The following is a 22,984-nucleotide window of genomic DNA, read 5'->3' on the forward strand; positions in this document are numbered from 1 at the left end:
TCACAGAAACTAACGAAAAGATTCATACAATCGATATCCGATTACGTTGCCCGATATATAAATGTAATTTTAGTACAATTTTCCTTACAAACAAATAACATTTTGACCTTATAAATACTTGATAAAGTGTGCTTGTGAGTATTTACGACTTTGGTACAAAATGGCCTCGTTCTGGCATGTCCGGAACGGAACAAGGTTTTCATATGTACTATCAGATGTCCCATGGATATATCTATCCGGGCATTAGGTAAAGGATCGATTTCCTTCGTGGGCGGTTTTAGAGCATTCCTGCAACAGCACCTTTGAACAGATCGATAAAGATTTAATTTGAATAACTTGCACATCATAAATCTCTTTTTGGTATTTGGTATGCATGTATATAACATAATGTTGCAACCTTCAACACAGGGGAGGACTATTCTAATAGCTATCTTTTATTTTTTTATTATTACTACTGTATCTCTTTCTTTTTTTTTTTAAACAAAATTTAGACGGTTCGAAACGTTCCCCACCTATCTTGAAAGTTGTCCAATGTCATTCAAACAACGTTAACCTTGATACCCGTTTATATTGGTATACTGAAGGCCAAACAATAAAAAGACTCTGCATCACTTGGTTATTAAAAGGACGATATTCATATGTTTTAACATCATTAGTATCTGTGGTATTGAAAGTGGTTCAAGGTTATTAAGTGAGTAAAGAAACAGGCCATTATACCGTCATGTTTAACGTCAAATAGCACACACATAGGGCTCATGGTTGTTAATCTCAAATAAAGAATGCATTCACGTTAGACTCTTGTGCCTTTGTCAGTAACTCAATGTCATTCATTTCGAATGATTTTACAGCCTTTCAGTCTTTGAAGCTATCATGCAAAATGCCGAATTGTATAAGTTTAGTGGCTTTGTTATTCAGTTGTACTTTTTATCACTCCCCTGTGACCATATAGGTCTGTCAGCATCTTTCATCAATACGCAAATATGGCAGCCCTTTATTTCAACCAAATATCTTGAAAAACAGGTGTCAAAGGTATCCTGGAGATTTGAGGTGGAGACACGTATATTTGACGGTAGTCCCCGATGTTTGCCGTAACCTCCCTGTCATATTTTGAATCATTTGACTAACGACGCGGTCCAGAGTATAAACATAAACTTGACGTCTGTTGGTAAAATATTGAAAATTGTGAAATTAATACTGATTCTATTACACCTCCCTATCAAGAGTTTGACACAGTTCCTTTGAACTAATTTAGCATCACTGAAGAGTCCTTGAAGAATTAAACAGCTGTGTGATATTGTTTTTTAAACATTTTTAACTCTACTATGTCTAATTTTACATGTGTCAATACCTTGTGTGTCTTTCGTACATTTTTCGTACTTCTGGCCCTTGTTACCTTAAACGTAAGCCTAAATAATTTTACTTTCGTCACTGTAAAGATTTAGGATTCCGTGTGTTTTGAAATTTTGATGATTATGACATTCATTATTTTACAGTTTTATATAGTTCCAGTATTCTTATCTTCACATATTTTCAGCCACTTAAGTCGTTTAAACATTAACATATTTAATACCTGCGATTTTGAAAACAGATGAAGCTCAGTTGTTTACAGCTTTGGCGCAACTGTTCACAGTCAAATTAGCTTGACTCCATTTATGTCATATTGATAATTCAGAAGACGTTTTAATACCATAAAACCATGCAATCTTAAAACTTATAAATGCTATGCCCTTGAACAAGCTTTATATTTATTATTCTATTATGATATCAACCAAATGATCTTCAGTCAGGTTAGCTAATAACAACAAATTCCGCGTACGCATCAGACTGAAAAGTTCATGTCCTTGACCTTTGATGCACACGTGTTACATGCTCTACACAACGTATATAAAGGTATTCGTGCACAACACCTTAACTAAACATCCATAGAGACAACTCATTCAGCGATACTATCCTGCTATGCAGTAAAACGTCTCAACATCTTACTGGAAGGTTTTGAACCGTCAATACGACCGACGTAACCAGGTCAGTGTTTTATATTTACAAACTATACTGTAGGCCGTAAAAGTTGTATAGGCAAATCTTATTTCATTTTCATTCCAATACAACTTTGTTTTACTTAATATTCCTGCTAGTACATGCACTGAACTACAGTATAGGACATAACATAAAAATCATACCGTTTAAGGTATGCTCCAGTAAACACGAACCGTTAAAGCTGCGTATACTTACAACTTATATTTAGAAACAAACGTGTTGAGACGTTTTCCGGTCCGTAAACATCATCGTATAAAACATTATATATTGGGCCTTTGGTTAGGATTATAATGTTCCTGAATTCAAAAAAGACGTAAACTTAATGAAAATGTTTGCAGATTTACTAGTGATATGAAAAACGTTACATTTGGAAGTAGATATCATATGTCGAGCTCATATACTAATATATTCACATTGAGTTATTTCTTGCTTTTTATACAGGTGGCGTAATGTGTTTTTACAGTGGTCCGAAATAGTTTGGAAGTACCAGCTCACCACAACAAGGAAAGAAAACAGGACATATAAGGTCTGCTTACTATTATACACACACCAGGTAAAAATCAAACAATAATCGGATATATTTGTCTGTAAACTTTGATGTTTCAAAACAAGTATGCCAATCTTACAAAGGCATATATAACAGATGTTGTGGTGTGAAATAAAGCGTGTGCGGTGAGTGAGATAGTCAGGAAAACTTAAAAGTATTGTAAGCGTACGTATATACTGCTTACATAATTAAGTTGCTAATAATCCAGTACCTATGTCTGTTATATATTTTTTTGATAAATATATTATATTTATAAACGTTAGTAGCTCGAAAATAAATGATGCACAATTATAGGTATTTTACTATTTTATCTCTTTTTATGTTAAGGTCACGTGATTGATTTTGATTTTTCAGCAATGTAGATGGTATTTATGGTTTGCATTTTGTTTTTAAGTACCTGGTGAGTCTGGGTAGTTTGCACAATGACACGTTTTCTTATCCAATTTGTGATTACGTGATGCCTTTCATCGCGTGGTATCAGCCATAGAGTGTGTTTACATACACTGGATATATTACCTATATTCTCGTGGCTTAAGATAACAATGTATCTTATACACATGACCTCATTCAGAAAACTAAAAAGCATGCGTATGTTTAAATTGCTTCCCGATTGAGTTATACAGCGAGGTGTATAACATGACCCAGATAAATAAATGGATTGAAAGTTCAAGAGAATACTGCTTTCGTTCTAAATAACATTTGAGCAAAATTAATATAATGTGCTAGTGTCATCAGAAAGTTTTTAGATATGTTTTCAAACTTTACATGGATTATCAAAAGTCAATATATGTTAAAAAGGTATTAATGGGATTTGGAATACGAAAAATATTATCTCCAAAGAAAAAAGAGCACACCTCTTAGGAGTTATCCCCTGTGCGCGCTGATACCAATTAGATGTAGTCAGGGGGCGCGTTCGTATATGACACAAGGAAAACGACAGAGCAACGCAATGAAAATTATAGAGGATATACAATTGTAACAATAGTGTACGATTTTTATTTCCTTGCTAAGGTCATGTTTTTATTCTCTAAATAATCTAGAATTCATCTCAATCTATCACTGTCCCCAGAAATAAAATTCATACTTGTAGATAAAGCTTTTTAACTAAAACAGAATTCTCCCTGTAACCACTAAACAGTTACAGACAAGTGTGGTATTTTGTTAATATCACGTTTTCTCAAAAAAGTCTAGATATCGAGCAAATTAACATGGAAGGGCATAGACTTTTTTTGGCAACAAAGGAAATGTTGATCACTTATGTTAATTTCCATGACTATCGGTTCATTATTCCGCACCGTGTTGTATCCCCTTAAATACACAAATGCTATCTTTTCGATATGCAAGCCTCAAATATTGAACATTAAATAAATAGTACAATGAAATATATAACGTACTAATATGAATGTAGTATATTTATATTCTATATCCGCTCTTTTAATGCAACTTCCGGTGCGATAACTGCTACCCAACAACATGGCGGTGTAGATGCTGTTAAGAAAGGAAACATGTGTTGTATGTTAGGTTGACAGTGTTCTTTATGTCGTTGACCTCACGTATCTATTTTATGTAAAGGAGAATGTCCGAAAGCTGTCTATTCTTTGAAATAATGGACTAGACGAGGCCGAAGGCCGAGTCCAGTGCATTTTTTAAAAGAATAGACAGGTTGAGGACATTCTCCTACTTAAAACATATCCCCCTGTTGCACTTAGTGTACGTACCATTGATATAATTTGAAAGCTAACAATACTTTTATTTAAGAATGGAATTATTCTTTGCTTGCCTGATAAACAGTTCATATCTGCAGGGCATTCAACCTTGAATAATATTGGACTGTTACACGTAATGCTATGAGCAATGTGTGTTTAATCAACCATGAATATTTTTGGACAGGTAAAGGTAAGAAATGTAACAAGCTATATATAGTAATTGCATGAGCATTTCATGCAATGTCGTTTTATACATCAGAATTCAGACTGTATTTCTCCTATGGCCATTTCTGAGGTGAAAACTAAGAGACAACATGTCTGATTCGGATACAATCATTTTAACACAGTCGACCGTCGTGGAGCGATCAAGTAAAGGTTCTGATACCGATACTATTCTTAATGATGTATTAGACATGCAGGAAAATAACCGCCCAAATTTTGAACTGAAAAACAGTTTTTTGTCGGACATTTCGTCTGCTGATGATGATGTTCAGTGCTCAATGGATATGGAGAGAATGCATACTAGATTCCGAATTCCCTTGAAAGCTCAATATCTACAGCAAATGGTGGAAAATGGGAAGTCTCCTAAAACTGAGAAAAAGACACGGTGGGCAATAAACCTGTTAAATAACTGGCAGAAACAGCTTGAACAATTGACAAAGAACAGAAAGTATTCCGATCTAATTCTGAAAATGCCCAATTCCCTCCTTAATGAAGTTTTTTCATTGGTGAGGTTAGAGTATAGACCAATGAACTGGTAGTATAAATCTAAAATCATTTCAGGACCAATGGACGGTTTATCAGCTTTCTGGAAGACTAAAGCTTTGCAGGAATGAAAGTTGTATTGGATTCCAAAATGAAGGAGTTATCAACGAAAGGTATGGCACTACAACGACGACAGGCAGATCAGCCAGGTACAAGAGGAGGACATGTGGAGAACAAATATCTTGGGATCTGATACTCCTCAAAAACTATTAGACACTATGGTATTTATGATCGGGTTGAATTTTGCTCTGCGAGCAGGTGAGGAACATCGTAATTTACGATTTGGTGGACATTCATAAATTTGCATCAGAATGGACAACGAGAATCGTGGATACCTGGAGTACACTGAAGATGTGTCAATAACAAACCGTGGCGGTATCTTTCATCGAAAACTGGACCCCAAAATTACAAGGGATTATACAAATCTAAAACAGCCAGAGAGGTGCATTGTGAAGCTCTACACAAAACATACCCAAGCCAGGTGAGTGTAAATCCATCCCGATCTCCCTTCCTCAACCTCATTCAACTTAAAATAAAATCTAGAAACAAGCAAGCATTTAGCTGTAAATATCATCTTGATCAAGAATATAATTAAATCTTACCACCCCCTCCTGTACAAAATTCTGCTGTTGTTTAATATAAAATTAAAATCAAAGTGAAACATCTGTGTATACATGTGCCCAGCGCATTAGAAATTTAAAATGTTTTTACCTATTGTTTGTAGTTCTGACAACTGTAAAACGCCTCTGTGAGAAAGCTGGATTTCAGGGTTTCTTTACCAACCACTCTCTCCGCGCATCCGCCGCACCACGCCTTTATAGTGCCGGAATAGACGAACAGTTGATTTCCGAGAAAACTGGCCATCGTTCAAATGCTGTACGTGCTTACAAACGCACCAGCGACCAACAGCAGTCTGATATGAGTGACATTCTTAGTGGAAACAATGCTAACAGTGAAAACAGAGGGAGCATAGAAATTAATATCGAATCTGCAGGTATCAAAATCAATGTGAAATACTGAAAATAGCTCATGTGACACTATATCGAAATTCTGGTGAATAATACAGTTTGTGATACTTTATCGAAATTTTGTCGTCTCAGGTAACCTAACAACATAACAGGCATATGTCAAAGTTAATTGATGATACCTTCCTACCAAATCTTAATTTGCAAGGGGCAAACACAAATTAACACTTTTAGGGATTTAATTTCATGTAACTTACACGAGATAACCAAACTGAATTTCGACAAAAAATCTTATTGAATTTGAGTCACTGATTAAAACCTGGAAAAGAAGAGGTTCGACTCCTATCAGTAGAATCCATATTATTAAATCGCTTCTCATTTCACAATTTAACTATCTATTTCATTTCACTTCCTAATCCTAACACAGTTTATTGCAACCCTAAATTCTATTTTTTTTTTTTTTTTTTTTTTTGTGGAATAGCAAAACAGATAAAGTTTAAAGAGAAATTATCATCCAATATTATCTAAATGGTGGTTTAAAAATGATATAGAAAAAAGCTTTTATAGATTCATTAAATCTATCTTGGGCGAGAATTCTTTTTTTCAGACTACAGTCAAATGGCAAACTACTTTGAAAATTTACATTAACATTGACTTACTAGCAATTGGTGGCAATGATTATGTGCAGAAATGTGCAAAAAATTGTAATGATATATTCTGGGTTAATATGTTTAATGCCTTATCAATAGCCTTATGAAATATTCTATCTTAAACCACCATTATGGTTTAACAAAAATATAGCTGTTGCCAAGATGGATGGATGGATGGATGGATGGATGGATGGATGGCTTAATCATTGATGAATGTCAGTCATGCCTGAGAATACTCTGAATGAATGTTTACAGAAATGAAGTGAGGTGAATATGAAATTCTGTATGAAGAGGTTATGAATGAAATCTGTTTATCAGATAAATGATTATATATTTCCTTTGCCATTATCTGTAGACATATTGTTATCAATATATATCCTGTGTATGTGTTTGAAAAATCTGAATAAAATTTTAAGTTACAAAAAAAAAATATATTTATATTCTTTATACTGTTTCGTTTGCGTAATAATTCATGTCTCACAATGGTATTATCATGCACAATGAGGTACATCATGCATTATGTTAACAATGGAAGAGTAGCTACTATTTTCTGCAGAAAAAATATTTTTTTTATTTTAATATCCCTTGGTAGCGGAGTATACCAGGAATAAAGAAAGCAAAACAAAAATAATAAATAAACAAAGAGTACCGAATTTTGTACACTCAATGTAACTTGCATCAAATACAATTATCTAGGATGTTAAAGCTGACCACACAAGTTAAAAAGCTTTCGTTTTGAAATAAAAAGCTTTCGTTTTGAAATTTAAAAAAAAAATTAAATGGTTTGGAGATGTTTCCTGTGATAAATATAAACTAAAATGTCTGCCACTTCCATGGAAACTGTGACCGGAAGATATCTATTTATCACAGGGAACATCTCCAACCCATTTCAAATATATGTTTTTTTGTTTTGTTTTTTTTTTATTTCAGAGCGAAGCTTTTTAACTTTCGTTGTCAGCTTTAATTATGTTTTCGAAGATAGAATAACAAAAACCCAATAGTTGATACTTTTACAATGTAAATTCATTCCTAAATGGCTCGTTGTATTCATTTGTTTCTGACTGATATTTAATCAGAGCTACAAATAATCAAATGCTTATATTGAGAGAGACAGTGTGATTATAAGCGATAATTTAACATGGGATGCTATGTCTAAAAATCTTTTTCTTAAAGAAATAAACAAAAACCATAATAGTACATTGGAAAGTAATGGTTCACGTTTTTTTTTTATTCCTAGGAATCCAAATGTCTTCTAAAGGAGAACATTGCACTGTGCTACCAGAATATGACGGATATGTATTACCGGACTTTCTTCCTCTACTACCACTGCCTGACAAACAAATGGCGGCCGTCCGAGACTTTGAGTCGAAAGACAGTGATATATTAATTTGCAGTTTACCCAAAACAGGTATATCTTTAGTTCATGATATTTCAGTATACTTGTGTTATTTAACGCATATATGGTTTTGATGGAATCAGGTCAGACCTTTATGATAGATATACAAGTGTATATATATTTTGTGTAGGATGTGCAAAAACCACCCAGTCGGTATATGTGTTAGAAATAATGTTTGATTTGCATATCCAATTGTAGGGAATCACACTTTACAATAATTTCTATCAAAATAAATTTACTGATTAAATATTCACCATTAAGCAATTAATCACATAAAGTTGATTTTTCACGATATGTGTTTCAAGGAACAAACTGGTGTTATGAGATCTTGTCGATGCTGGTACAAGGCCACGCCACGTATGTGAAGGGTGCTAAAATCGCAGGTAGGTTTTACATCCAAACGTGTCATTGACATTACAACAAATTATACAGTCCACAAGACTTTTGTATGTACTGTAACTAGCATTCACAAACTAAACTACTTTATGCATATAAACAATGATAATATCGATAGTTGCTCATGAACATGTAATAGCACCGTTTGTAACGTTCATTGGATACTTCAGTTGCGTTATAATTTCTAAGAGTAAATATGCCATCAATAAAAGTAGATTTCCAAAGAGATTGTGTATTGTTAAATTTTTTAAAAAAAAAAGTTCCTTAAAAATGTAACTCCTTAACATAAAAGATATATTCAAGTTAATCCTTAGATGATATCAACATATTGTTACCTAACATGTTTAACTTTTCTGTAGCTGGTTTACAATTTTGTAACGGTGATTTTACAGAGATTTCCAACACATCTCCGCATCAGTGCCATATATGACTGAATATACTATATACATGTGTGTATGTTTTCTTTGTATTATACTTCATGGTTCTTTCAAAATAATAAAATTGAGACAAATTATCATAAAATAACAAAAAAATCATATATTTTAACATACAAATACCAAAAACAGAAAAGAGAAGATCATAATGGTTAAACAAAAAAATAGCATAAAGTTTTATATGACAACATCAAAACAAACTAACGAGGAGAAAAACTATCAAAGTAACAAAACAGATAGGATTGAATATGAAAATATTCAAATTTTCTTATGAAGTTACTTGAAGTACCATGTAATCGTGACATGGTAGAACTGATGAATTAGTTGCGAAAGTATACCATTCAATTTGTATTACTATAAGTAAAAGATATTCAATTTTAAAACTGAATTCGAAAACACAAAAATTATACCAGAAAACAAATTTTAGGTAGATAGTCCCTGCAGGTAGCCATACATGCCGTATGCACTGTTTGATCTTTCCTTTGCGTAGATTTGTCCATCTTTTCCGAAGCTTTGATCAACCTGTATTCTTAATACCCCGTGTTGCCAGGGACACGAAAATAAATATGTTGAGGATATTTCTATAAAGAATTGGAAAATAAGCGATAGAGAAAATGAAATTGTACAGAAATGATCGAGCGCAGTCGCTGCTATGTAAGAGAATTTAGTATCATTGATTTCAAATAACATGATCCATCGGTTGTTTTAAATCAGCACACCATCAATTTATGTAAAGGTGAAATAAACGGCTTCACAAAGTCTATGTTACCCATTCTGATAAGCTCCTCGGTGAAATCGTATGAAAACAAATGCCACCAGAAGAGAGACACAGGTGGCTTTTTTCGATAGGTGTGCCAAAACCACGTTGAAAGATCTTGCTACAAAAAAGAGATCACGCAGAGATGTCAACGAGAAACCATGTTCCTCAATAGTACATTTCATCTTGGTCTCAATCGTTTTTTACGAAATATATTTGTATCTTCGATCACCTTACATGAACTTGGAAAAAAAGTATAAGAATGATCCCATAAAAAGGGAACGAAGGCATTTCTAAAGTTTAGATCGAGAATGGTCGTGTACAGATTGGAAATAAGAGTTGTCTTTAATGAGCTGATAGTCAAGGGATGGTCAAAAGCTCTATGAAGTTCTTCAAAGTCATCATTCAATTATATAGGAAATCACAGTACTGACTTAATAGTACTTAGAATTATAGTTAGAAGTTTAGATAAAGTCTTACATCTAGCTGAGTTATGGGCGTGCAAAAATTTAAGTTAGCTCAATCAAGAAGAAGCTGTATTTTAATAGGACATTATTACATTCGAGGAAGTATTTCTTCTTTATACAGGTATGTTGGAAGCTGTAGACGACCTTTCAACTTTGAACGATTTGAAGTCCCCGCGTATTTTGAGTACGCATGTTCCGTTCCGCCATCTACCAAAGCAGCACTTAGCTAAGGGATGTAAGATAATCCTCTCTCGGCGTAATCCGAAAGATGTGTTTGTCTCATGGTATAATCACTGCAAACACGATGACCGCATTTCCCACCCCAAATTAGCAGACGAGGAGGAATTCCCAGGAACCTGGGACTGCTTCCTCAAAGATCAGACGGAAAACAAACACAGTGGGTTTTCTATCAATGTTATTCGGCCAGTTTTACTTTATTATATTAGCAATACCGTCTACTCTATGTTTGCAAGTTGCACGGTCGAATGATGTCATCTTTAGTATAAATCATATAATGACATTTTCTAAGACAAAATTAACAATTAATCAATATTCAACTACGCTTGATAGATATTTAGTTATATGTGTACAAGATTTAAGCAACATTGTAACGGAATATGTTTATACATGTATATAATTTATCACCATTTACATATTCAGTTAATATGTGTACAAGATATTAGCGACGTTGTAACTTGATATTTTTATGCATGTAAAGAATTGACACTATTAATCTGTAATTGCTTTCATTTAAAGACATATTTTGTACTTTTATGATCTTTCGAAAGTATTCGTACCAACAATCATCATATGGAAAGAAATGATAAGTATATCATATATATTCTGTCTGATCCGCTGGTAGTGTAATGTATCTGAATTTGCCTTCTTTTACCATTAGATTTTTACGATGGATTCTTCCCTTACGAGAAGGCATGGGACGAGGCCATTAGAACAAAACAAGTCACCAATGTACATACAATCTTCTACGAGGAACTTAAGAAGGTATGGACAATGCTTTATCGTACTATAGTTTAATAAGTATCATAAATACTAGATTTAACTATTATCATATAAAATTGTCAAATGGCTGATTTTATAAACAAAGTATACTAAAAACAGATATATTAATTACATGAACCATTAATCATCTATTTGGCAGATGTGTCAATTTTCAGAAGAATTGACGCCATTTTGTTTGTAGATATATAGTTGTTATGTATTCTCGATGATTCTTCTAATCAAGGACCCAGTGGATGCGATAAAACGGCTGGCAAAGTATCTGGAGCTGCCCGAAAACGATGAACTAGCGAAAGAAATAGCAGATAAATGTTCTTTCCAAAAGTTTTTGAACGCAGTTGTCACAATTAAAGCAGGCCCAGTGAAAATTGTGGAAGGTGGAAATCATTTCTTGTTCAGAAAAGGTATATATTCGTATATGTTCTACTCAATACAAAATAATAGTAAACAAACCAAATATATATTTTTTAAATGCGTGGTCACGCACGCACGCATTTGAAAAAATATATTTCTTTCACTGTAAATGAGTCAACCAATATTTGACAATGTACATATTTTTGTGCTCTCAAATTTTAGCGTATTATGTGCCACAGAATACAAGGTACTGTTAATGACATTGGCGCATTGATAATTTAGTGCATTTCACTATATTGGTAAAGTTAAATAGCAAAAATCACGGCTGTTTGTCTGCATAAGTGTTATCTTCATTTCCGTTTTACTTCCATTTTTCAATAGACGTCATTCGAAATAATTTCAATCGTTCAATATAATGATGCCAACATACAAAGGCAGATTTGTAAATACAATTTTTTTTATTATTATGTATTATTATGTATTATTATTATCTTAACTGCTTTAATAAGACTAGATTTGTTTCGCCTCTTGTATCACCACAGGAATCGTTGGAGACTGGAAGAACTGGTTTACAGTGGCACAAAACGAAAAGTTTAATGAGCTACTGGACAAGGAACTGAAGGGAACATCTCTCAAATATACATATGAAATTTAATATACTACTGTACGTATACTGCTATTGAGAGGCTGAAAATCGGGATTAATATGAACGTGTATACAAGCATTTTATACATTGGAAGCTGCCATACATGTAATTCATTATACTCAAGTACCAATATATGCCAAGGCGACAAACAAAACGAAAGTATTACGATACAGTTCTATTATCATGATTATGCTGATGGAGTTGAAGTCATGACTTGTGCGTTAATTATATTTTACGCACCAAATATACAGTACTTATATTAAATATTTATGTAGTCAGTAAAATCGGTGACAAATGCACAGAATATGAATCGACAATGTCATCAAATAACACCGTATCCAGATCATGACAAAGTTGTTCTCGTAAAAATTTGGACGTCATCGACAACGTCGTAAACAATACCGTATTCAGATTATCATAACAAAGCTGTCCTCGTATAATTTGGACGTCATCGACAACGTCGTAAACAATACCGTATTCAGATTATCATAACAAAGTTGTCCTCGTATAATTTGGACGTCATCGACAACGTCGTAAACAATACCGTATTCAGATTATCATAACAAAGTTGTCCTCGTATAATTTGGACGTCATCGACAACGTCGTAAACAATACCGTATTCAGATTATCATAACAAAGTTGTCCTCGTATAATTTGGACGTCATGGAAATTGATTTGACAAAGATATAAACAAATGTTTTAAATGGTAGGATTCCGATAAGTAAGGTAGGCGTCGTGACCTATTTTACCTCATTGTCGTGTTTTATTGGCTAGCATGGGAAGGTCAGGTATGACATACAGTCCTAATCAATCTCGTTCAGAGAGCCTATCAATTGATCATTCAGAATAAATACAGGATTATTGAATTGTGTTTGTTTGTAAACAACGCTATAACCGCTAGCGTATTTCATTGTTGACAATTGATCATTTTATCGATACTAGATTAAGGTCGAATATCCGTTATGTATAATAAACAAAAGATTAATTATACCTTAATTATTAAGTTTTGCATAATAACCCTTGAAGTAGCATATTGTCTAGGTAGTAATCTTTATATCTAGAGTCGGCCAATTATTAGCGAAGTGGTCAAACAGTGGCCATATGCCAATGATAGCAGTACAAGATACAAGAAACTTATTTTATGCGAAATATGTGTAACAGTTAACGCAAGGTCGCGGCAGCTTGTGCTTTAACAAACATGGTGTCAATGGTAGGCCATAATAGTAAACACAACAAAATTATATCTTAAGGGGTACGACATGGTCAGGATATGATAACAATCTGTTTAGAAAATTGACATGGGTGATCTTTGCCCGATCATTTACTTCGACGCAAAATATTGCTATGCCTTTCCAATCTAATTTTTTCGATATCTTGACGTTTTCTGTGGAAACATGACATTTTTTTCAAAAATGTGATTTTTTCAAAATAAGGATGAAAAAATTTTCTAAATTCTTTGAAAATGTAAGTGGTTAAAGGCAAAATCCTATTTTATTTGAGAACATTACCTACAAGTAAGAATTCTGTTTTGGGAGAGAGAGAGAAAAAAAAAAAATCCTAGAAATCCAGAAAACACTTTCTGTTCCATCTTTTTTGGCATCCAACTATGATCATTAGAATCGTTCCCAACCATGAGGGAATGAGAGAGAAACCCTCATCCCAGAGGTGATATGCTTGTCTAACCCGAGTTTCTAATGAGGGATCAACAATATCGCCCCGGGGTTGGTTAGGGGTGATTATTATTCCTTCAGCACACTACATTTGGCTATGTTTACAATTATCAGACGACGTTTGTAAAGTAGCTCCAGTTAACTTCTGGTTCAGAATGACAGCACGTGCTATGCTGCATCCTCGGGGTTGACAGAGAAATCACACCGTATGTTGTGATAGGTATGTCACCGTCATACCAAGAATTGTCTCTCATTTTTCTCTTTCACCCCAAAGGTTGTTATTTCTCTGTCAATCCCTAGGGTATGACAGATAGCACTGACTGGCAACACTACAATGACGTCACTTCAACAATACGATGAGGTCACGACAACAATACAATGACGTCACTTCAACAATACGATGAGGTCACGACAACAATACAATGACGTCACTTCAACAATACGATGGCACGTCGAAAATCCAACAAAGTCACTTCAATATTTCATTTGACTGTCGTATTGTTTTTTTTCCTAAATATGTGAACAATTGGTTCTAGCATATATAAATAGAATAGACAGCGAAGAATATCACTACTTGGGTTGAATATGTATCTGTCATATCCTGAAAGTAGGAGAAGATTCTAATCATCCTGAACAGGTAAATCAGGAGACATTTTTGTGAATGATCAGAGAAGAAAATGGACCCCTGAACACCCGTGTTAGTTAATCGCACTTACATGAACATGGTCTAAAACCTTAGTTAATATACTGTAGACACGTCTGATGAATGCTATATAGTTTGAAGTTTTTTAGTTTAACGCTGTTGTACAGTATACTGGGCGTCGATGTAGAAAATATTCTGGTCGTATCATGATCTATACTCCAACCCTCTTTATCATCTGTGTAAAGAGAGATAACTCTTATAACGAATATAGACATATTCATATTAGCCATCAGAAGGGCTAGTTTCCGGAACTATAGGTTCATTTTATATGGTAAATAAAAATACGTAAAAAAAAAATGAAATTCTAACAAACATAAAGCAGCTCTGGTCCTTAACCCTTCCTTTACATCAGGGTTTTAGTACATGTAGAACGAGAGCAAAGTTTAATGGCCTGTGCTATTGAACTTGTGGCTTTTACAGCAAATGTATATCATATTCATAACAGCTAAAGCAAGATGGATGTTGATGAAAACTATTTGAAGATATTATCCTTCATTATAAACAACTGAAACGGGGAAAGAGTTAATGAGTTTTGTAAGCGTGAGTGCTGACATCTTCTAAATCCAAGAGTTTTGGACTGGATATACACTGTACGTGTGTTCTCTCAACCCTGAGTGTATATTAAGTCTGAAAACTGTAAAGCGGTCAAAATGTCAAAATTTATATATACATGTATTTCATTGGAGGTATATTTGTCAAGTAGTAATAACGACAGTACAGACAAGTAAATTGTCAAATTTTCGAGGCAATCTGCCCCTTTATCAAGACACAGGTAAATTACATACGATCACATATAGACATAGAACATGGAACAGTTGCACAAATATAGTAGACCTGTATAAACAACAATAAATATCGTAATGCTGTAAAAACGATCCCCCTCGGCCGATAATTAATTCGCTGAGGGCCTATTATGATTAATTAGGAAACATCTTAGGTGGTGTACAGATGGTAAAAGTAAATGAATAAATAAATAAATAGATAAATAAATAAATAATATAACTAAAAGGTTTAACAAAATAACATCGCGGGTTGATTCGATGTGATGGCAGCGCTATGTCGTGAATGTACTCTTGTGGGACCAGATGGAATCGAGCGGGTTATTACTGCGGGAGGAAGACGGAATACCCCGAAAAAAATCACGTGGTCGAACCCCGATAATTTATGTATACCATCCAAAGACATTTATTTCGAGAACTTAATTTTTGGTCACGTGGTAGAACCTCGATAATTAATGTATACCATCCAAAGACATTTATTTCGAGAACTTAATTTTTGGTCACGTGGTCGAACCTCGATAATTATAATGTATGCCATCCAAAGACATGTATTTCGAGAACTTAATTTGTGGTCAGTGGTCGAACGTGGTTGAGCATTAGTACCTGTGTTGTGTTGTTAGTCTGTCTCTGGAACTGTGCACACGCCTCCTGTAAGCCCTGAACCACACAATCCCTAGCCTGGGACACGGTCTGGCCCCTGACATCATTTATGGCCGCTCTGAGGTCAGTACACGCCTGCTGTAGCATCGCGAAGTTATTCTTCACATAGGACAGAGGAAGCAACAGCTAAAATGAGAAGTGAAAAATGCATATGATATCAATAAGTAATTTTGGTCAGTGATTTAGACAAATCCTTATATGGTAGCAATTAAGTGTAATACTAGATACGAAATATAAACTTTTTTTTCCAAAACTGGGTTCACACGGGGCATAATCAAATATTTATGAGATATTACCTGTCTAAGATGAGCGTTCTCCTTCTTACAGTGAAGACATGATTTGCGGATTTACGCCACATTAAAGTAATGATTTTAAAATATTGTTTCACAATAATATCCCTTTACTCTACACTGGGGTTGTACTCGATAAAATGTTATGGCAAAGGCAGTAGAACCATATATTCTAATAAATCTTAGTCCTTAGTTAATGAGATTTAATCTGATTTATAAATATCGGTACCGGTAATTTAACCTGAACTGTACATGCTGACTTTTGTAAGGTAACAATAACAAGAGATCCCAGAGGGATCTTGGCGCCCACCATTGAATGATCTTTATAGGTTCCATGTCAGATTGATCTTTTCTCTACTTTTCCCTTCCTCTAAGTCTTACTAATCTGTGTAAATTCAGAAACAGCCCTCTAGTACTTTTCAAACAAGGGGAACCTATATATAAAATTTAAGATTTAGCGATAATGGCTGTCTGTTGTTTTCGGATTGGTCCCAAAATGCAACACCAGGGACCAAGGGGAACCTACATATGAAATTTGAGAAAGATCCCTTCAGTACCTTCTGTAAAATAGCGATAACAAACTTCAATTGGACCTAAATACGAAAATTTGAGAAGGATCCCTTCAGTACATTCTGAGAAATAGCGATAACAACCTTCAATTGTCAAAATCTAAGATGGCTGCCTGTCGGCCATGTTGTTTTCTGATAGGTCTCAAAATGTAATATGCATAACTAGGCACCAAGGGGAACCTATATATGAAATTTGAGAAAGATCCCTTCAGTACTTTCTCAGAAATAGCGATAACAAACTTCAATTGTCAAAATCCAAGATGGCTGCCTGTCGGCCATGTTGTTTTCCGATAGGTCTCAAAATGCAATATGCATAACTAGGCACCAAGGGAAACATACATATGAAATTTGAGAAAGATCCCTTCAGTACTTTCTCAGAAATAGCGATAACAAACTTCAATTGTCAAAATCCAAGATGGCTGACTGTCGGCCATGTTGTTTTCCGATTGGTCTCAAAATGCAATATGCATAGCTAGGCACCAAGGGGAACCTATATATGAAATTTGAGAAAGATCCCTTCAGTACTTTCTCAGAAATAGCGATAACAAATTTCAATTATCAAAATCCAAGATGGCTGCCTGTCGGCCATGTTGTTTTCCGATTGGTCTCAAAATACAATATGCATAGCTAGGCACCAAGGGGAGCCTACATATGAAATTTGAGAAAGATCCCTTCAGTACTTTCTCAGAAATAGCGATAACAAACTTCAATTATCAAAATCCAAGATGGCTGCCTATCGGCCATGTTGTTTTCCCGATTGGTCTCAAAATGCAATATGCATAACTAGGCACCAAGGGGAGCCTACATATGAAATTTGAGAAAGATCCCTTCAGTACTTTCTCAGAAATAGCGATAACAAACTTCAATTGTCAAAATCCAAGATGGCTGCCTGTCGGCCATGTTGTTTTTCCGATTGGTCTCAAAATGCAATATGCATAACTAGGCACCAAGGGGAGCCTACATATGAAATTTGAGAAAGACCCCTTCAGTACTTTCTCAGAAATAGCGATAACAAACTTCAATTGTCAAAATCCAAGATGGCTGCCTGTCGGCCATGTTGTTTTCCGATTGGTCTCAAAATGCAATATGCATAACTAGGCACCAAGGGGAGCCTACATATGAAATTTGAGAAAGATCCCTTCAGTACTTTCTCAGAAATAGCGATAACAAACTTCAATTGTCAAAATCCAAGATGGCTGCCTGTCGGCCATGTTGTTTTCCGATAGGTCTCAAAATGCGATAAGCATAACTAGGTACCAAGGGGAACCTACATATGAAATTTGAGAAAGATCCCTTCAGCACTTTCTGAGAATTAGCGATAACAATAATTGTTTACGGACGGACGGACGGACGGACGGACGGACGTACCCACGAAATGGTATTTATGTGACTGCTAATTATGTGACCTTAAATTCTTTAAATAATGTGACTATGTGTCGAGTTCTAACGAAATGATATTTATGTGACAGTTAGTCACTCAAAGCATGTGACCTTTACTCCATAAGTCATGTGACCATTAGTCTATAAGTCATGTGACCATTCGTCCATAAGTCATGTGACCACTCATCCATAAGTCATGTGACTATTTGTCTTTCAATTATGTGACCATGTATCCATAAGTCATGTGACCATTAATTCATAAGTGACGTGACCATTAGTCCATTGTTTAGGCGACTGGTTGATTTAATATTCACAATACAGAAGTCCATCACTGATGTGAATATTAGTCTATTATTCATGTGACCACTAGTCGTTAATCTACCAATCGGGTGACCATTAGTCCCTCAATCATACGACCTTTAGTCCACAAGTCGTGACTATTAGTCCTTAATTTCATGTATCCATAAGCCATATGACCATCATTCCATCATTCATGTGACCATTAACCCATAAGTCACGTGACTATTCGTCCTTCATTATGTGATTATTAAGCCCATCAGTCATGTGACCATTGATCCATAAGTCATGTGACTATTAGTCTATTGTTTAGGCGACTGGTTGATTTAAAATTCACAACACAGGAGAACATTCAAAGAGTCACATAAGTTGTGGACAATCAAACTGTCACACAAATTTTGGACATTCAAAGTGTCACATAAGTTGTGGACTTGATGCACCTTATATTGTTAACATTCAAAGTGTCACACAAATTATGGACATTCAAACTGTCACACAATTTTTGGACATTCAAAGAGTCACATAAGTTGTGGACATTCAAACTGTCACACAAATTTTGGACATGCAAAGAGTCACATAAGTTGTGGACATTCAAACTGTCGCACAAATTTTGGACATTCAAAGTGTCACACAAATTTTGGACATTCAAAGTGTCACAAATTATGGACATTCAAACTGTCACACAAATTTTAGACATTCAAAGTGTCACATAAGTTGTGGACTTGATGCACCTTACATTGTTAACATTCAAAGTGTCACCCAAATTATGGACATTCAAACTGTCACACACATTTTGGACATTCAAAGAGTCACATATGTTGTCACCATTTAAACTGTCACACAAATTTTGGACATTCAAAGTGTCACATAAGTTGTGGACATTCATAATGTGTCACATAAGTTGTGGACATTCAAAGTGTCACACAAATTTTAGACATTCAAAGTGTCACATAATTTGTTGACTTGATGCAACATACATTGTTAACATTCAAATAGTCACACAAATTATGGACATTCAAACTGTCACACAAATTTTGGACATTCAAAGAGTCACATAAGTTGTGGACAATCAAACTGTCACACAAATTTTGGACATTCAAAGTGTCACATAAGTTGTGGACATTCATAATGTGTCATATAAGTTGTGGACATTCAAACTGTCAAACAAATTTTAGACATTCAAAGTGTCACATAAGTTGTGGACTTGATGCAACATACATTGTTAACATTCAAAGTGTCACACAAATTATGGACATTCAAACTGTCACACAATTTTTGGACATTCAAAGAGTCACATAAGTTGTGGACATTCAAACTGTCACACAAATTTTGGACATGCAAAGAGTCACATAAGTTGTGGACATTCAAACTATCGCACAAATTTTGGACATTCAAAGTGTCACACAAATCTTGGACATTCAAAGTGTCACAAATTATGGACATTCAAACTGTCACACAAATTTTAGACATTCAAAGTGTCACATAAGTTGTGGACTTGATGCACCTTACATTGTTATCATTCAAAGTGTCACCCAAATTATGGACATTCAAACTGTCATAAGTTGTGGACATGATGCAACTTAACTGTTACACAAATTTTGGACATTCAAAGTGTCACATAAGTTTCAAAGTGTCACATAAGTTGCGGACTTGATGCACCTTACATTGTTAACATTCAAAGTGTCACCCAAATTATGGACATTCAAACTGTCACACACATTTTGGACATTCAAAGAGTCACATATGTTGTCACCATTTAAACTGTCACACAAATTTTGGACATTCAAACTGTCGCTTAAATTTTGGACATTGAAAGTGTCACATAAGTTGTGGACATTCATAATGTGTCACATAAGTTGTGGACATTCAAAGTGTCACACAAATTTTAGACATTCAAAGTGTCACATAATTTGTTGACTTGATGCAACATACATTGTTAACATTCAAATAGTCACACAAATTATGGACATTCAAACTGTCACACAAATTTTGGACATTCAAAGTGTCACATAAGTTGTGGACATTCAAACTGTCACACACATTTTGGACATTCAAAGAGTCACATAAGTTGTGGACATTCAAAGTGTCACACAAATTTTGGACATTCAAAGTGTCGCTTAAATTTTGGACATTCAAAGTGTCACATAAGTTGTGGACTTGATGCAACATACATTGTTAACATTCAAAGTGTCACACAAATTATGGACATTCAAACTGTCACACAAATTTTGGACATTCAAAGAGTCACATAAGTTGTGGACATTCAAAGTGTCGCACAAATTTTGGACATTCAAAGTGTCACACAAATTTTGGACATTCGAAATGTCACTTAAGTTGTGGACATGATGCATCTTAAATGGTTAACATTCAAAGTGTCACACAAATTTTGGACATTCGAAATGTCACATAAGTTGTGGACATGATGCAACTTAACTGTTACACAAATTTTGGACATTCAAAGTGTCACATAAGTTGTGACATACAAACTGTCACACACATTTTGGACATTCAAAGTGTCACACAAATTTTGGACATTCCAAATGACACATAAGTTGTGGACATTCATAATGTGTCACATAAGTTGTGGACATTCAAAGTGTCACATAAGTTGTGGACATTCAAACTGTCACACAAATTTTAGACATTCAAAGTGTCACACATAAGTTGTGGACTTGATGCAACATACATTGTTAACATTCAAAGTGTCACACAAATTATGGACATTCAAACTGTCACATAATTTTTGGACATTCAAAGAGTCACATAAGTTGTGGACATTCAAACTGTCACACAAATTTTGGACATGCAAAGAGTCACATAAGTTGTGGACATTCAAACTGTCGCACAAATTTTGGACATTCACAGTGTCACACAAATTTTGGACATTCGAAATGTCACATAAGTTGTGGACATGATGCAACTTAACTGTTACACAAATTTTGGACATTCAAAGTGTCACATAAGTTGTGACCTTCAAACTGTCACAAATTTTGAACATTCAAAGTGTCACATAAGTTGTGGACATTCAAAGTGTCGCACAAATTATGGACATTCAAAGTGTCAAACAAATTATGGACATTCAAAGTGTCACAAATTATGGACATTCAAACTGTCACACAAATTTTGGACATTCAAAGTGTCACATAAGTTGTGGACATTCAAACTGTCACACAAATTTTGGACATTCAAAGTGTCACATAAGTTGTGAACATTCAAACTGTTACACACATTTTGGACATTCAAAGAGTCACATAAGTTGTGGACATTCAAAGTGTCACACAAATTTTGGACATTCAAAGTGTCACATAAGTTGTGGACATTCAAACTGACACAAATTATGGACATTCAAACTGACAAATTATGGACATTCAAAGTGTTGCACAAATTATGGACATTCAAAGTGTCGCACAAATTATGGACATTCGAAATGTCACATAATTTGTGGACATGATGCAACTTAACTGTTACACAAATTTTGGACATTCAAAGTGTCACACAAATTTTGGACATTCGAAATGTGACATAAGTTGTGGACATGATGCAACTTAACTGTTACACAAATTTTGGACATTCAAAGTGTCACATAAGTTGTGACAATTCAAAGTGTCACATAAGTTGTGGACATTGAAACTGTCACAAATTTTGAACATTCAAAATTTCACATAAGTTGTGGACATTCAAAGTGTCACACAAATTTTGGACATTCGAAATGTCACATAAGTTGTGGACATGATGCAACTTAACTGTTACACAAATTTTGGACATTCACAGTGTCACACAAATTTTGGACATTCAAAGTGTCACACAAATTTTGGACATTCGAAATGTCACATAAGTTGTGGAAATGATGCAACTTAACTGTTACACAAATTTTGGACATTCATAGTGTCACACAAATTTTGGACATTCGAAATGTCACATAAGTTGTGGACATGATGCAACTTAACTGTTACACAAATTTTGGACATTCAAAGCGTCACATAAGTTGTGACATTCAAACTGTCACACAAATTTTGGACATTCAAAGAGTCACATAAGTTGTGGACATTGAAACTGTCACAAATTTTGGACATTCAAAGTGTCACATAAGTTGTGAACATTCAAACTGTTACACACATTTTGGACATTCAAAGAGTCACATAAGTTGTGGACATTCAAAGTGTCACAAATTATGGACATTCAAAGTGTCACAAATTATGGACATTCAAACTGACAAATTATGGACATTCAAAGTGTCACAAATTATGGACATTCAAACTGACAAATTATGGACATTCAAAGTGTCACACAAATTATGAACATTCAAAGTGTTGCACAAATTATGGACATTCGAAGTGTCGCACAAATTATGGACATTCGAAGTGTCACACAAGTTGTTGACATGATGCAGCTCACATTGTGACCATTAACCCGTAAGTCATGTGACGACCATGTATCCATAACTCAGATGAACATTATTCCAATTATGTGACTAGTTGTCAAGAAGTCAGATCCGCATCATG

The 22,984-nt window shown here is 34.6% G+C and overlaps 2 protein-coding genes across 5 annotated transcripts in view; one reads left to right on the plus strand and one right to left on the minus strand.

The window, feature by feature from the left end:
* LOC117335805 (meiosis 1 arrest protein-like) overlaps positions 1–22,984 on the minus strand; it is a 79,551-nt gene that overhangs the window by 30,478 nt on the left and 26,089 nt on the right. Inside the window, exon 4 of the mRNA XM_033895999.1 lies at positions 15,890–16,072. Coding sequence (XP_033751890.1) covers positions 15,890–16,072 — 183 coding nt within the window. The remainder of the gene's footprint in view (positions 1–15,889; positions 16,073–22,984) is intronic.
* On the plus strand, positions 1,965–14,289 carry LOC117335806 (sulfotransferase family cytosolic 1B member 1-like). Of its 4 annotated transcripts, none has more exons than XM_033896004.1 (7): positions 1,965–2,022; positions 7,905–8,075; positions 8,369–8,446; positions 10,239–10,514; positions 11,016–11,119; positions 11,361–11,538; positions 12,031–14,289. In XM_033896004.1, exons 2-7 carry the CDS (start codon positions 7,913–7,915, stop codon positions 12,141–12,143), a joined length of 912 nt encoding a protein of 303 aa, XP_033751895.1. In that variant the 5' UTR covers positions 1,965–2,022; positions 7,905–7,912; the 3' UTR covers positions 12,144–14,289. The 4 variants fall into 4 exon arrangements, with proteins under 4 accessions (XP_033751895.1, XP_033751892.1, XP_033751893.1 ...); XM_033896001.1 differs by lacking the exon at positions 1,965–2,022 and adding an exon at positions 2,475–2,587; XM_033896002.1 differs by lacking the exon at positions 1,965–2,022 and adding an exon at positions 2,480–2,560.

Source organism: Pecten maximus, chromosome 10 (assembly GCF_902652985.1).
Source record: "Pecten maximus chromosome 10, xPecMax1.1, whole genome shotgun sequence".
Classification (NCBI taxonomy): Eukaryota; Metazoa; Mollusca; class Bivalvia; order Pectinida; family Pectinidae; genus Pecten; species Pecten maximus.